The sequence below is a fragment of the Schistocerca gregaria genome, chromosome 1 (assembly GCF_023897955.1).
Source record: "Schistocerca gregaria isolate iqSchGreg1 chromosome 1, iqSchGreg1.2, whole genome shotgun sequence".
NCBI lineage: Eukaryota > Metazoa > Arthropoda > Insecta > Orthoptera > Acrididae > Schistocerca > Schistocerca gregaria.
Window position 1 is genome coordinate 1,057,913,103 of NC_064920.1, and position 15,885 is coordinate 1,057,928,987.

Genomic DNA, 15,885 nt, shown 5'->3' on the forward strand with positions numbered 1-15,885 from the left:
GCTAAGATTATTGAAATATCACAGTACACCACCAAATATAACAGTACTCCACCAAAATATTCAGTGTGTAAAATACAAAGTGCAACAGCCGTGGAGAGAAGATATTGTTTGCAGATGACAGCAACATAGTAATCACCAGTAAGACACCAGCACAAATGTTGGAAAATTCTACTGAAATGCTGAGGGATGTTCACAAATGGTCTCAGGAAAACAAAGTAACTCTCAACGTAAAGATAACACATACAATATGCATTAGAATGAACACTAAACAGAGTCCCTTAAATTTAAAATGAGATAACATACCCATAGACGATGTACCTACAACAAAATTCTTAGGGTTGCACATTGACAGCCAAATGAAGTGGAATGAACATGCTATGAAACTCTTGAAAAAGATATCCACAACTTGTTATGCACTACATGCGGTAGTGAATGTTTGAGAATTGTATACTTTAGTTATGTTCATTCAGTAATCAGTTATGGTATTATTTTCTGGGGAAACAGTGCTCAGAATTTACAAACAGTATTTAAAATGCAAAAGAGAGCAGTAAGAATTATAATAAAAAGCAGTAAGCCGGCCCACTGCAGAGAACTTTTCAAAATGTTAGAAATTCTAACTGTTCCTTGTGCATTTATATTCCAAACCATAATGTACATCAAGAAAAATACAGAAAATTATAGCACAAATAGCAGTTTTCATAACAATTGTACAAGAACAAGTCTTCACCTAGACAGGAAGAATAAACATAAGACTCAAAATAGCTTCTTGTATGAAGGTGTAAAACTGTATAATAAACTGCCACAGAAAATAAAAGAAGCACATAACGTGGACCACTTTAGGAAAAATATTAAATTGTCTTTGCAGGAACACTGCTTTTACACTATAAGTGAATTCCTTAGTACAAAATGTTTGTAAATAGCTTTTGTTTCACAGTATTTTGATAAGGAACAAACATTATTGTAAATAACTTATATGTCACAATCTTTAACTACGTGTAACAACAAACTTAATAAATATATGAATGTACGCAACTGACAACATCCATGTATTTTAAAATGTCCACGTATGGCTAAATAACAAATAAATAAACTTCATGTTTGACTCCTAATAAATGTTTATCAGTATATTTTGATTCTAGTTGTTGATTCCTTGCCTGTAGATCCATTTCAAAAAAATTTCTTGTAATTAATACAATAAGAGCAAGAGCACCACACCTAAAATCATTTCTTGTACACAGATGTCTATCTTCATGGAAAGAATTCTAAGCTATATTTGTAAACAACACGAAATTAGCAAAAGTTGTCTTTTGATGACTACATGCAAAAAAAATTTAAATAAATAAAAAAGAAATGACAAGTGATATTTTTTATAATATTCAGTACAAGTTGAAAAATCTCTTTGATCAGCTTCATTTGAAAACCAAATCTGAATCACATACTACATTGACACCTTATAATATTGCCAATTAGTACAGAAATTCCATATGGTATTATTGGCCATACACAAATTTACTAAGCTAATCAAAGGAGATATTAACAATGTGATGGAATGCTGTAGGCGTGTGTGATACTACCCTCCAAAATGGGCATAGTACAGTGGTATTGGTGGAGATATTTACTACTTAGTCTCAGCCAAAAGAACAACAGAAAAATGATAGTGAGACTGAAGATATTGTATTTAATCTGACAGTCATGACAACGAAATTGCCAAACTATTAGCATTTGGTAATTTCTTCCCCTTGCAGTAGATGAGGAAATAGTAGCACCAACACACATTAACTTGTTGAAGACAATTTTATTTACAAATACTGAGCACACAAAAACACAGTACGCAAACCAACCAGTGCACGAAAACAAAAATTAAGTTAAACCAAAGTGTCTGTTCAGTCAAAGCACATAGGTCATGACAACGAAATAGCCAAACTATTAGCATTTGGTAATTCCTTCCCCCTTCAGTAGATGAGGAAATAATAGCACCAACACACATTAACTTGTTGAAGACAATTTTATTTACAAATATTGAACACACAAAAACACAGTACGCAAACCAACCAGTGCATGAAACAAAAATTAAGTTAAACCAAAGTGTCTGTTCAGTCAAAGCACAAAGGTGCTGTATGAGTGGTTAATAGTCACCACAAGCATTTCACTTAGACATGATGATACCCACAGAGGTAAATTATACGGCATACAGGCACATGCCATCTGTCTGATGTATAAGCTGCTTAGCAGTGTCAATACAGTACATCTATTACATCCATCTTTTACATTCTTACACTCCCATCTGAGTTGTGGACTGCTACTATGGCATAATTATGTTGCCTTAAAATTAGTGTTTAAATTGCAAAATGAAGCTATAAGGTGCATTTCAGGACTTAACCTGTGGGAATCACATAGGGATTATTTCAAAAAACTAAATATAATAAAAGTACCTAGTCTGCAGCCTATATCCATAACTGCCTTGTTTTTCTTAAAGAAGACTTAAGTAAGTATAACCTGAGGAAAATCCAACACTATAACACAAGAAGTGGGCATACAATCAACGTGTCATGCGTTGGCAAAGACCCATAACAGCTACAAATATCTCGGTCTTTCCTACATCAAAAAATTGCCTGAAAATGTCTACACAGTATTAGTAAATAAATTTAAAGCTAGTATTGTGAAATGGATGAAAAGTAAATTGTTTCACTCTTCTCAAGCATTTTTTGAGTGTGTGGTAAATTATTTTTTATTTCATTAAACTACAAATAAACAGAAAACCTTATTCTATAACTATTTTTATTTCATGTAACTATTTTATTGCTGTTCTATTTACTGTCAATTACCTTGTTAATTACTAATTGTTTTTTTCATATATTTACCTATCTAGATAATTTTTCTTGCAATTGCTCTAATCTGTAATTATGTGTTATTATTGTCATTTACTTAATTATACAGTGCACCTATCTTGTACTTAGCGAAATATTCTGACATATGACACTGTACTTAAAAGACAATGGAAACTCCAGGTAGGAATATTAACAATGTAGGTAAAGATAGACTGCTACATATTGTAAAGATCACATATTAGATTACAAGACACCTAAACCTAGTTTTAAGCCACTGCAGTTTTCCGGGAAAAGAGAAACACACACCATTCATCCACACATGCAAGCATACCTCACACATACGTGAATTCTAAATCTGGCAGGTCAGGCCAGGCTGCAACGCTGACATGGAATGGAAGCAGCAACCTGCAGAGGGCACAGAAGAGGAAGGGATAGCAGTGTAAGGGTGGGGCACCAACTGAACCAGATCCTTCAGCAGGGCTTTGATTACATATCACTAAGCCCTGAAATGAGGGATGTCTACAGAATTCCTTCCCACCTCTCCTAAAGTGGTGTTCCATAGCCAACCCAACCTCCACAACCATCCTAGTCCATTGCTATGCCATGTTCAATCCCAGACCTCTGCCACAATTATCATATCCCTGTGGAAGACCCTGGTGCAACAAGACCTGACCAATCCATGCACCCAGCACTCCCTGTTCCAGTCCTTCAGTCCTGTCTCAGGTTTCTCCTATCCCACCAGAGGCTGGGCCACCTATGAAACCAGCCATGTTATTTGTCAAGTCTGTTAAAAGCCTTGCACAGCTTTTTACATTGGTATGACTACAAGTCAGCTGTCCACCAGCATGAAAGGCCACAATCAAACTGTGTCCAAGAGGAAAGTAGACTACCATGTGGCATAACATGCAGCTGAACATAAAATTCTTGATTTCAATGGCTGCTTCACTATCCAAGTCATCTGGATCTTCCCCTCCAACACCAGCTTCTCTGAACTGTGCAGATGTCAGCTATCATTTCAACACAGTCTCTGTTCCCATAATCATCCCTGCCTCAGCCTATGGCAGCAGCGGGCAAATTTTGCACGCAGCTCATGAGCGCACAGCACTGCACGTGTGCTGCTCGCATGCAATTGTCAACCGGGGCAGTGGCGACAGCCGGCAGGTTGCACGGCAGTGTAGTGCCAGGCTTAGCTGCGGACGTTGATGTGAAGCGACCACTATGTAGCAAATGTTGTATTTCAAGAACCAGAAAATGCAGAGTGAAACAAGGAGACAGAGAAGCGGAGATTCACCATCTTTTGAAAAGTAATGGGAGAATCATTTTTTCTTGGTGCAAAACTGTGAAAATTCGAAATTTTTAATATTTGGCAGTATTCTCGCTGGTCAGCAGAAGTTTATTATTGAAGGCCATTATAATGAATTTCACAAGGACGAGTACAATTTATTGTCGGATTCTGAGCAGATGGGGAAATTGACTGAGCTTAAGAAGAGCGATCTGACGATACTAGATGAATCTGTCAGAGTTGCTGTTGTTACAAGAGATCTGCGACTTTCTTTCATCATGTCTCTCATTTAACTGATTTAACATTTTATGGAGCACTGTTTTCAATTTTTCAGGATGACAACAATAATAGTCCAGCGGTATGGGCCAGTTATAAGATTGCGCTTAATATAGCGAGAGCTGAATTAATAAGTCTCGGTTAAGAGCAAACATCATTGATGAAAATTTACGTAACTGTTTGCATTTGTCTGTATGTAGAAATTTTGTTCCAGATATTAAACGTATTGTAAATTCCACCTGTGATAATTAAATAAAATGTATGGTAGGTAATAGGTACTCTTTCAAACCATGATTTCTTTCAAGCAATCCTACGAACCTTATTCCTTCATTCAATAAAGCAAGCTAGGAAACAAAACGCATTACAGAGGAAGGAGCGGACAGAAGGTATGGTGCAGAGTGGTGTGGAGGGGAGATAAGCAGATGGTCAGCTTGCCCCTGTGTGCACGCAGACCACTTGTTAACTGCACGCATGCAAGTGCACCGCACACGTGCAAGATTCCTGCCCGCCCCTAGCCTATGGTAAAACATTGTTCCCACACCCTCCACTCAACAGTTTTTACCTGCTCTGTCCTATCATCTCCTCCCTATTCTCATCGCTCACGCTCTTCACTTGCCAACCTCTGCCAATGCACTTTCACATCTTTCCCCACTTATCGCCTTTTTCACCCCACTTTCCCCTTCTCTCTGCCACACAACCTCCTGATGCTGTGTATGTTGGCATTCTAGTCCCTGAACACTCTGCCAGAGAACACTCCTATCTCCCCCCAGCCGTACATTGCTATTCCTTCCCCTTCTGTGCCCCTTCTAGATTGCTGCTTCCATCCTACAAGATAGTTTCATGCTGGCAAGAACTGAAGGATTTGGCAGTCATGTGAGCATGAACGTGTTTGCTTGTGTGAATGAATGGTGTGTGTTTCTCTTTTCCTGACAAAGGCTGTGGCTGAAAGCTTATATATAAGTATCTTTTAATTGTGCCTATCTGCGAGTTAATGTGTCACCTTTCAAGCACTGTATTTTGTATTTACCTGTAAAAACATTTCATTCAGACACAAAAAGTGGGGTGAGAGATTAATTTGTATCAGACAAATAACAAACTTTTCAGCTGGTTGTGCTACAGGCCTTATCCACACAAATCAGTACAAATCTTAAAACACTTCAATTTTATGGAATAGTATGGTGACGGTAGTGTGCAATATAACTTGTTCAAAATCTTTAATGACCGTAACACTGACAGAATATAAAACCTCTTCCAATTTCTTTAACATGGTAAATTTTTATGTGCTGTTTTGGAATTGTAAGATATCCCAAAATAATAAGAAAAATGCAGTTTTAGTAAAATAATCCAAGACATCATTTACATCGTTTTTGTGTGACCTTTCCATTAGTCAAAGCTGTGGACTATCTTCTCACACATTATTACTCACCACTTAACACCAACATGACCGTTACCAGATAAAAACTGCCTGAATGCTTAAATGCAGATTGTGGAGAAATGCAGGAACCAATTTACACTGAAAGATAGGTTGAAGAAAGGCAAACTCACACTCATAGCATTTGTAATTTTAGAAAAAAGCTTTTGACAATATTGAATGAAATACAGTCTTTGAAAATTTTAAGTCATGAGAGATAAAAATAGAGCAGAAAATGGCTGTCTGAATCTTGTACAGAAAGCAGATTGCAATTCCAAGGGTCACAGGACGCGGAAGGCAGGCAGTAACTGAGAAACGACTGAGACAGTGTTGTTATTCAGTTAGTTGCATTCACAATTCAGTAAAGAAGACCCAAGAGAAATTTTAAAAATGAATACATATTATGGGAGAAGAAATAAAAACTTCACTGTTTGCTGATGTAACAAGCATTTTGTCAGAAATGGCAAGTGGAAAGCGAATTGAATTGAATGAGTAGTTGTCTTGAAAGGAGGTTATAAAAAGAGACACAAATAAAACAAGAATAAAGGTGTGTGATTGAATTAGGGAATGGGTGGGGGTGGGCGGGGAGTAGTTTAGAAAATTATAAACTGAAAGTTGTAAATGATTACAGAGATTCAAGTCCATACAGAGGCTTATCAGCAACAGCAATCATTATTCCCACACACCATCTGTGATTGGAACAAAGAAATAGCGAAAGTGACAGTGAGACATAAGCGGGCAGTGCACGCCAGCGGAATCATTCTGCTTTGAGCTCTATCTGCAACTGCATCGAAGCACTATGCCTCGTCGACGTGTGTATCATCAACGCCGCCACCGCATGCCTGTCTACAAACACATATTAAGCCTCGAAAATAAAGTTTGCACAAATGGAACCGCATAAAGTGTTGTATTGAATGGACCCATATTTTTCTGTGGATGTCGAGCTAATTTTAGTCTCGATGCTGGCACAGGGAATACTGGAAGTGGATGGTTTACCCTTGCTATTGTTCGATAGACCTGGCATTGTGGAATAGATGCCCCCCCCCCCCCCCTCCCCGCCCCTGCAACAACCATATATCATAAGGTGGCTTGTGTAATATAGATGCAAATATAGAGCATAAAAATAAATATAAGAATGATCATGTGGCTCTATAAACTTTTCGAGCGTAATAACTCATTGAATTCGTTTTGGGTCTCCAGCTGGAACATCTCATCATCTGGACACAATATTTCAGCGGACCACTTAGCCGTCATCTTCAGGTGAGTAGGCCGTCACACTATCTCGCCAGAAAAGTAATCAAACACTCCATTATACACTGACTGTGGGTCCACCACGTGTGCACAAAAATAACTGTGCTCTAGTGACACGCACAAGAGCACACAGGTGTTGAAAGCCCCAGGAACAAAAAATCGATATCAAACACAACTGATAGTTTTCGAAGACCGAGAGAAGGACTGGTGTTTCTTAATGTCAAACAGAACAAGGTTCCATCTCTTACTTAATGGATACCCCTTATCTTTATTTATAACATTGTCAGATAGCCAGATTTCAATGGCTTCTTTCACTACACAGTCACAATACTGTGATGCAGGGGCAACCACTTGTGTCTCATCATAAAATATTTTATGTCATTCTGTAAGACAATGTTACACCATTGCAAATTTTTCTGGCTGAAATAAACACGTGTGGTGATGATGCTCTGTGCAATCATCCTGGACTGTATGAATTGCAATCATCCTGGACTGTACGAATTGTTTGTCCAATATAGACTTTCCCGCAATGGCAGGGAATCTTGTAGACTCTGGGCTTTGTCAAACCTAAACCAGGCTTGACTGAGCATAACAGTGCTCTGGTCTTCGCTGGCAGATGGAATACACTTTTAATATTAAATTTCTTTAAAATTCTACCTATTTTTCAACATACGCTCTCCACAAAAGGTAGGAAAGCCACCGATTTGCTTGTATCCTCTGTTGGTTCCTGCAAAGGTAAAATCTTAGAGCATGATGCATCTGATTGTCAGTGTAACCATTCTGCCTGAACACAGCTTTTAGATGGTCCAGTTCTTGTGTCAAACTATCTGCATCTGAGATGGCGTAAGCTCTTTTCACCAATGTATGTAGGACCCCGCTGCATTGGTATGATGGATGACCACTTGATGCATGAAGATATTGGTCCTTATACATGGATATATATGATAAACACTATGTCCTAATGTCCCATCATTCCCCCCATAGACCAAGACATCTAAAAACGGAAGTTTTCCATCCTTTTCAACTTCCATCATGGACTTAATATTGGGATGCAGGTAATTAAAATGATGTAGGAAATAATGTAGAGCATCCCTCTCACATGGCCATACTACAAATGTATCGTCAACATATCCCCAGAAGCTAGTTGGTTTTAAGAATGCAAACTTCAGCACCATGTCATCAAAATCTTCCAAAACAAATTGGCAACTATGGGCGATAATGAACTCCCTACCTTTTGTAGGGAGTATATCTTCAAAAATAGATAGAGTTTTAAAGAAATTTAATATTTAAAGTGTATTCTGTCTACCAGCTAAGACCATAGCCCTGTTAGGCTCAGTCAAAGATAATTTAGGTTTGAGAAAGCCTGGAGTCTACAAGATTCCCTGCCATTGCGTGAAAGTCTATATCAGGCAAACAACTCGTATGGTCCAGGATCATTACATGGGGCATCATCACCACACGCATTTATTTCAGGCAAAAAATCTGTGGTTCTGGAACACTGTCTTATGTAGGGACATAAAATGTTGTACGATGAGACACAAGTGGTTGCCTCTGCGTCACAGTGCTGGGACAGTATACTGAATGAAGCCACTGAAATCTGGTTAACTGACAATATTATAAAGAGAGATAAGGCATATCCTTTAAGTAAGAGTTATAACCCTGTTCTGTTTGACATTAAGAAACAATGGTCATTGTCTCAGTCTTCAAAACCTGTTATTAGTGTTTGATATCGATTTACTGTTTTCATGAGCTTTAACCACTGGTACATTGTTGTGCCTGTTGCTAGAGGGCAGTTATTTTTGCACATGCACAGTGGACCCACGGTTGGTGTATACAGGAGTCGCTTTGACGTGCTTGATTTCACTTCCGTCGAGGTAGTGTGATGGCCTACTCCCCTGAAGATGGTGGCCAGGTGGACCACCAACATATTGTGTCCAGATGACCTGGAGACCTCATATGAACACAACATAAGAATAAGCAATCAGTCATCTATATTTAATTAATGCAGGGCACACATAAACTCATAATAGTGCAGCATATTTCACTAGCATTCAACCTATGGTTCTTTTACCAGTTTAAGCACATGCTCACAAACACAGGTCTACATAAATGAAGCCACATTGTTACTAAATGTTTATGAATGGTTGGCCAGGGAGGTTCAGTGTAGTGGAGAGAGAAGATAGCATGACCACTTGCACTTGCAGGGCATCGAAAGTAATGGGAGACAGGAAAGGGCAGAAGGGCACTCTTAATAACAGTCCAGAATGATGACTGAACAAGACAACAATCATTAAAAGAGAGGGACAGGAAGAGGGAGAAATTGGGTGATGTGTGCACATCGGTAAGTGTGTGTGTGTGTGTGTGTGTGTGTGTGTGTGTGTGTGTGTAGGAGGGGAATGGGGGTGGGGGAGAGGAGCAGGAGAAAAGACATAACAGTCTAGACATAGAAGGGATAGGGGTAGAAAATAGTGAGATGAAAGGGTAACAGTACAGGGGGAAATGGGGACAATGAGAGATATAGGTAAGAGGGTTTGCCACAATATTAGTCACCTGCATAGTCCAGGAGGTTCTGGTATTGGGTGGAGGGGACCCAAATGGTTTGAGTACAAAAACAGTTGAGAAAGTCAATGGCATTGTGGTGTGCAGCATATTAAGCAACCAAGTGGTCAAGTTTGCAATAGCCGCTATGTACAAGAGACCAGACCTATGGGTATGCAGAAGATTAGTTGTAACATGCACATAACCAACTGGGTAGTTATTGTAGCACAGCTGGTTGCTTTCACATGTAGCCTTTTCTCTCATATAATAGAATATGCCAGTGACTGAATCACAGTAGTTGGTGAGAGGGCATATAGGTCAACCTTCGTTGTCCACCTGTGGGATGGATGATTGAGGGAAGGAGTGTTGCATTGAAGGCTGACGATGTTCAGTAGGTTGGGTGGGTGACATAAAATCACTTTAAGTATGAGGATAAGATTTAACAGAGGATATTTCTCATCTCAAGACACAGAAAAAGGTAATCAAAGGATGTGACCAAGGTTTCTCAGGCTTGGTTATAAGTGCAGCATTGGTCTGGGACTGATTCACAAGGTCACAGGTTTTTTTTTTGTAACCCAGAAAACAATGGAATTACAAATAATTTACCTCTGATTCTATTCCAGCTTCCTGCAAGTCAGTCCCCCATGGATGTTTCAGTTGCAAGACCTGCCTTCTACATTCCCCCTTCACATTCTTCTGCAGACCCACCACTACCATAGCTTCTGTTATTCTATCACAGCTTGGGCCATTACAGGAGCCATTCAAGAAGTAATTTCTGATGCAGTCACAGACCTGACATTGGTAAACACAGGCATGATTCAGGGCTCCAGATGTTGGCAGCTGGGTATATGGATGCTGCTGAGAGTCAGCTGCCCCCTGATTCCCATTATCTATCCATCTCATTCTTACCTTGCATATTTTACCTCTGTCCACTTTTCACACTCTCCTTTTCCCTCAAACCATATCAGTCAGGTTGTGAACAACTAAAATTTAGTGTCTTTTCAGCTGAGAATGGGTGCATTTGTGTGTGTGTGTGTGTGTGTGTGTGTGTGTGTGTGTGTGTGTGTGTGTGTGAGAGAGAGAGAGAGAGAGAGAGAGAGAGAGAGAGAGAGAGAGAGAGAGAGAGAGAGAGAGAGAGAGGGGGGGGGGGGGGGGAGAGAGAGAGAGAGAGTGGGCGCACGTTCGTGTGTGTAATTAACCTGGAAAACTAGCTGTAAGTCAAACACCATTACATTAGTCAGGCAAAAGATAACAGTTGCCAAACCTCATTTTTTATCACAATTACTATCAAGAACTTTACAATTTTATAAAATATGTATTTAACACCTGACATACTATGAAAGCTTCACAAAACAGAAATCATATGAAAACAATGAAAAGGAAACATAGGCTTCTTGAGTCACTGTTGCAGGACAGGACTTTTTTGTTTCAAAAAGAAGCTCTTTGGTAACATAAGATACATGTATATAATACGTATTAGCATACCTTAGTATCCCCTGCTGCAACAGCCAAATGGATTGCTCTAACATGATACTCCCTCTGAGCAGGTAAGAAATCTGCTCCTGCAACCAGCAGTAGCTTCATTGCCTGCATCAGAGAGCCAAGTTACATTTTTATTCCTTTACATCATAAGAAATGTATGAGCTGATTATATATTAATTTTTAAAGAATAATAAATTGTTGTTTCTGATATAAAACCACTGTTTACATTATACAGCTGACTTTTGCTAGGGTTTCTCTATGATTAATTAGAATGTAGATTTCTGTGGCTGCAACCCATCACGAAGGAATGTGTAACAAATCCAGGTTTCATTTATTCATATACACATTGTATTTCATAGATCCCACCATTAAAGTTTCCCTTCATGGATGTGGAGCAATAACAGTTATACAGTAACATGTAGAAGTAACTACTCAGGTTACATCTGTAAAGTGTATTAACAACAAATTATGATTAGTGATATCTACTCACACTGAAAATTGGGGAATCACTTGTAGCTTATCTTATATATGTTAGTGTATGTATATTCAGACATAAACAGCTACTGCTCCTCCTCTTAAACTGCACAGTTGCTGTTTTTCTCTCGGACTTTAAACAAAGTATTTATGTAACTTCATACAGAACACTTTCAGCTGCCTATATGCTGGCAAAGCTAAGATCATTTTAATAAAAGCATTAGAGCAAAGCAGGTCTTACAATCTTGTGTTTCAATATTCTGATAAATTGCAGGAGGAGTGGCTAATAAAGCATTCTTTTACTTTGTTTTTGAACAGTTTTAATTTTCAATTTTTTCCCTGTCTACTGGCAACCTGTCACAGACTATTGCACTTGATTATGGTCGAATTATTTTACTTACACTACTGTGCTTGTGAATTCCACAATTCATCTTAAATTTACTCTTATTATTAACCACAAATACTAACAGGAAGAAAATGAATTGGCGTATAAATGTAAGATTTCCAAGGACCCGGAAATTTTTTCCAAAGGGTGTTTGTGTGTCAAATGTACATAATTTTGATGAACAAACACTTTTTTCACCTTAGCAACATCCCATATAACTATGCTACATCACACTGTTGAGCACAAGTTTGTAAAATATACTATCAATCCAGTCAGCTGGTCTGAAAGAGATTTTTAAGCAGAAAAGTGGCAGTCCTCAGCCTTTGAAAAACTTACTCATATGATGGGGACATCTCAGTTTTTTTTCATTCCTGATAGGTTAGGGAGTTCATAAATGGAGCTCATTTGAATGTTTTTGCACTTGCCAAATATGAGTCTTTATAAGATTTGGAATACATGTAAGCTGTGTACCAGCTGTCAGCCTGTTCCACTAGTCTCCTATCAGTTTGTAAGCATCCAGTCTGTGCTACTTCTCAACATGGAGACACAAAGACAAAAAGCATTGGCTGAATTAAGTTTGAAGCCTCCTGTGGTCAAATGTACATAGATAACAATGTGATTTCTACAGCAGTGCATGTGAAGCATCTGGTCTGAATACAGCTGGTGACAACCACAAACAGAAATTTCAAACTGAAATTTTTGTGATTGTGCCAGACAATAAACGATTTTCAAAATACCTTTTATTATGGTTATTTGAAGTTATAGATGAAATCTGGGAATGCTGTGGATTGCATTTATGAAAATATTTACTTAAACAAAACTCTTAAATCATTGACTAGGGTACTGAGAACACAGTATAAGCACCTTTTGATGAATTATTTAGAGTAGAAGCATCATAGAAAGTAGTATATAAAAAAGTAAAAGGTGCCAGATCTTTAGCTTTCAGTTTCTTCACCACACCATAGTGGTTGTGTGGCGGTAGTTGTTATAGTTGTGGAGATATGAGAGTTTGACATGGTCTGCATCGCACTGGGGTGACCACCAGGATATCTTCTGTCTCTTTTATATTAATCTATTTTTCAAGAGAAAAATTCAAGATCACTGCACAATGTCCTTGAGCTTTTACGAATATTCTTGAACATTTACAAATAATTTTTGGGTATGCTAGAATACTCTTGAATGTTCTAACATACAAACTGGAAATTACACATATTACATTGATCCACAATCCGGTGAAATCGTCTTAACTGATGGGTTGAGGAACGTAGTAAAGACAGAGGAACAACTCACTGAAAAAATGTATCTGCTTATAGAGAAAAACTACCTAAATGAAGAACAGTTGTGTGAGCAAATAATTTTAGTGAGAAACATACTCATACATACAGAAATTCTGTAATTAAAGAGGCTGCAGAAATAAGAATGTGTGAGAAGAACTTCATCCATGATAGTTGATATAATCTTAGCAGTACACAGAAGTGAGCTCTTTGAGTGGAGAAGACACAGAGATGTTCATCACAATGTGCACGCTACTACCAGAGTGGGGCATCACCAGCACAGTTGTTGACACCATCTTCAACAGCATTATGAAATTACCAACCAATTGGAAGCCATCTACAGGTTATATAAGGCCACCACAGCAGCAGTTTTTGTAGTCTGTTGCTTTTGATGAAGACAATGGAGGTAATCATCAAAAGCTTAAGGCTTTAACTTGAACTGACACAGGAAGAATTCTAAGAAAGTTTTGTACAACAGTGCCATCATGATAGACTTTGTTCTCAAAAATTATGTCTTTCAACAACTAGTGAACAGAATGACAGTGTTGTGGAGTGAATTTAAAAAAAAACTTGTGTTTTTTAACATACATTGTTCACATGTGGGACAGTCACCAAACTGTTCATCTTTGCATCTATAGGCAATGTAGTTCATAAGCAGTGTAGTTCATAAGAACAGACCCTGTCTGTTAGGTTCATAATGGAGCTTTACAGCCTGTGCTATTATCTTTAACATGTTGATGGCATACATCAGGCAGAAAATTAGAAAATAACTAACATTCAAAAACAAAGGAATACCTTTAATGTGACAAAATATTTAAAGCTAGGGATCTAGATTCCTTAACACCTGCAGTTACACTTTACAGGTTTTTAATTTTTTGAGTATCTTAATATGTGATAGTGTTTAGAGAAGTCAGTGAAGTCAGTGAAGTTACATATTTGCACAAACAAATTTCTAATATTTTAAACAGTCCAGTGTGGTGGAAAGTTTACTCCTCAATTTAATAAACAGATGATTCAAAATTGGTGCATGACTTATCTCACAAATTATTCACAATGAAGCAGCACTGGAAGTTGTATACAAGAGGCAGAGTAACACAACAAACTAAAAAATAGACAACTTTAAAACTGCTAACTAATACCAATAAATCTACAAAACTAATTAAAAGATGAAATTCACAAATGTTAGTTTAAGCACACGAGCTGTTAAAGCTACTGAGGACTATTCCAACCACTGATCTTCACATACAAATGCTTGAATTTTATTAGTGCAAGTCTTGAAATATGCTATGCTGGTGAACAGGGAATAATGGATACTCTAAACATCTTCCTGATTCAAGGTTAGGATAGACATTTTCTTTCAATAATCAACCAATCAGGAGACAGGTGACAAAAAAACCAATGTTATTCTTTTGTCTTGTTAGCTATGTCTTGCTTTGGTTATTGCTGTTAAGACCATGAGTGAGTAGGTCCTCTTTCTCTCATTCTCTCTCTCCCTAACTGTAATATTCTGGAACTCCTGTGTTTTGAATGGCCGGTAAATATTTCTCCAAGTGTGATTACATCCAGGTAATTACAATGACACAGGTTCTCATTTAATACTGAAAATAGTAAAATTAAGTTCAGACAAATAAATTCAGTGTGTAACTTCCAGATTCTATGTAAGTCACTGAGATTTAGATGAACAGTTCTTGTAAAATATTATGCCCTCAGCAAAATATATCCCACTTTCATAAATCCTTATTTGTATTATTCACAATGAAATATTCTGTCTACAAATATGCTCGCTAATATTTACTCAAATACTGAACAAATTGACATCCATGTAACAATGAGCATCACAAAAAATTTGTATAAACTAGGATGCAAGTTTAAATGACTCCATGTATCCATAATGAGAAAACAATGTGTTGTGTTGTACAGTGGTTTAAAGCGAGTAAGCATATATAGAAAAAAATGTGACATAATTACTAACATCAAAATTTTTAGAATGAGATTTTCACTCTGCAGCGGAGTGTGCACTAATATGAAACTTCCTGGCACATTAAAACTGTGTGCCCGACCGAGACTCGAACTCGGGACCTTTGCCTTTCACGGGCAAGTGCTCTACCATCTGAGCTACCGAAGCACGACTCACGCCCGGTACTCACAGCTTTACTTCTGCCAGTATCCGTCTCCTACCTTCCAAACTTTACAGAAGCTCTCCTGCGAACCTTGCAGAACTAGCACTCCTGAAAGAAAGGATATTGCGGAGACATGGCATAGCCACAGCCTGGGGGATGTTTCCAGAATGAGATTTTCACTCTGCAGCGGAATGTGCGCTGATATGAAACTTCCTGGCAGATTAAAACTGTGCGCTGGTCCCGAGTTCGAGTCTCGGTCGGGCACATGTCTCCGCAATATCCTTTCTTTCAGGAGTGCTAGTTCTGTAAGGTTTGCAGGAGAGCTTCTGTAAAGTTTGGAAGGTAGGAGACGGATAATGGCAGAAGTAAAGCAGTGAGTACTGGGCGTGAGTCGTGCTTCGGTAGCTCGGATGGTAGAGCACTTGCCCGCGAAAGGCAAAGGTCCCGAGTTCGAGTCTCGGTCGGGCACACAGTTTTAATCTGCCAGGAAGTTACATATCAGCGCACACTCCGCTGCAGAGTGAAAATCTCATTCTGGAAACATCCCCCAGGCTGTGGCTATGC

General features: G+C 38.4%; 1 protein-coding gene across 1 annotated transcript in view; it reads right to left on the reverse strand.

The window, feature by feature from the left end:
- LOC126281065 (serine/threonine-protein phosphatase 6 regulatory ankyrin repeat subunit C-like) overlaps positions 1 to 15,885 on the reverse strand; it is a 333,306-nt gene that overhangs the window by 5,239 nt on the left and 312,182 nt on the right. Inside the window, exon 16 of the mRNA XM_049979813.1 lies at positions 11,072 to 11,173. Within this exon, the coding sequence (XP_049835770.1) occupies positions 11,072 to 11,173 (102 nt within the window). The remainder of the gene's footprint in view (positions 1 to 11,071; positions 11,174 to 15,885) is intronic.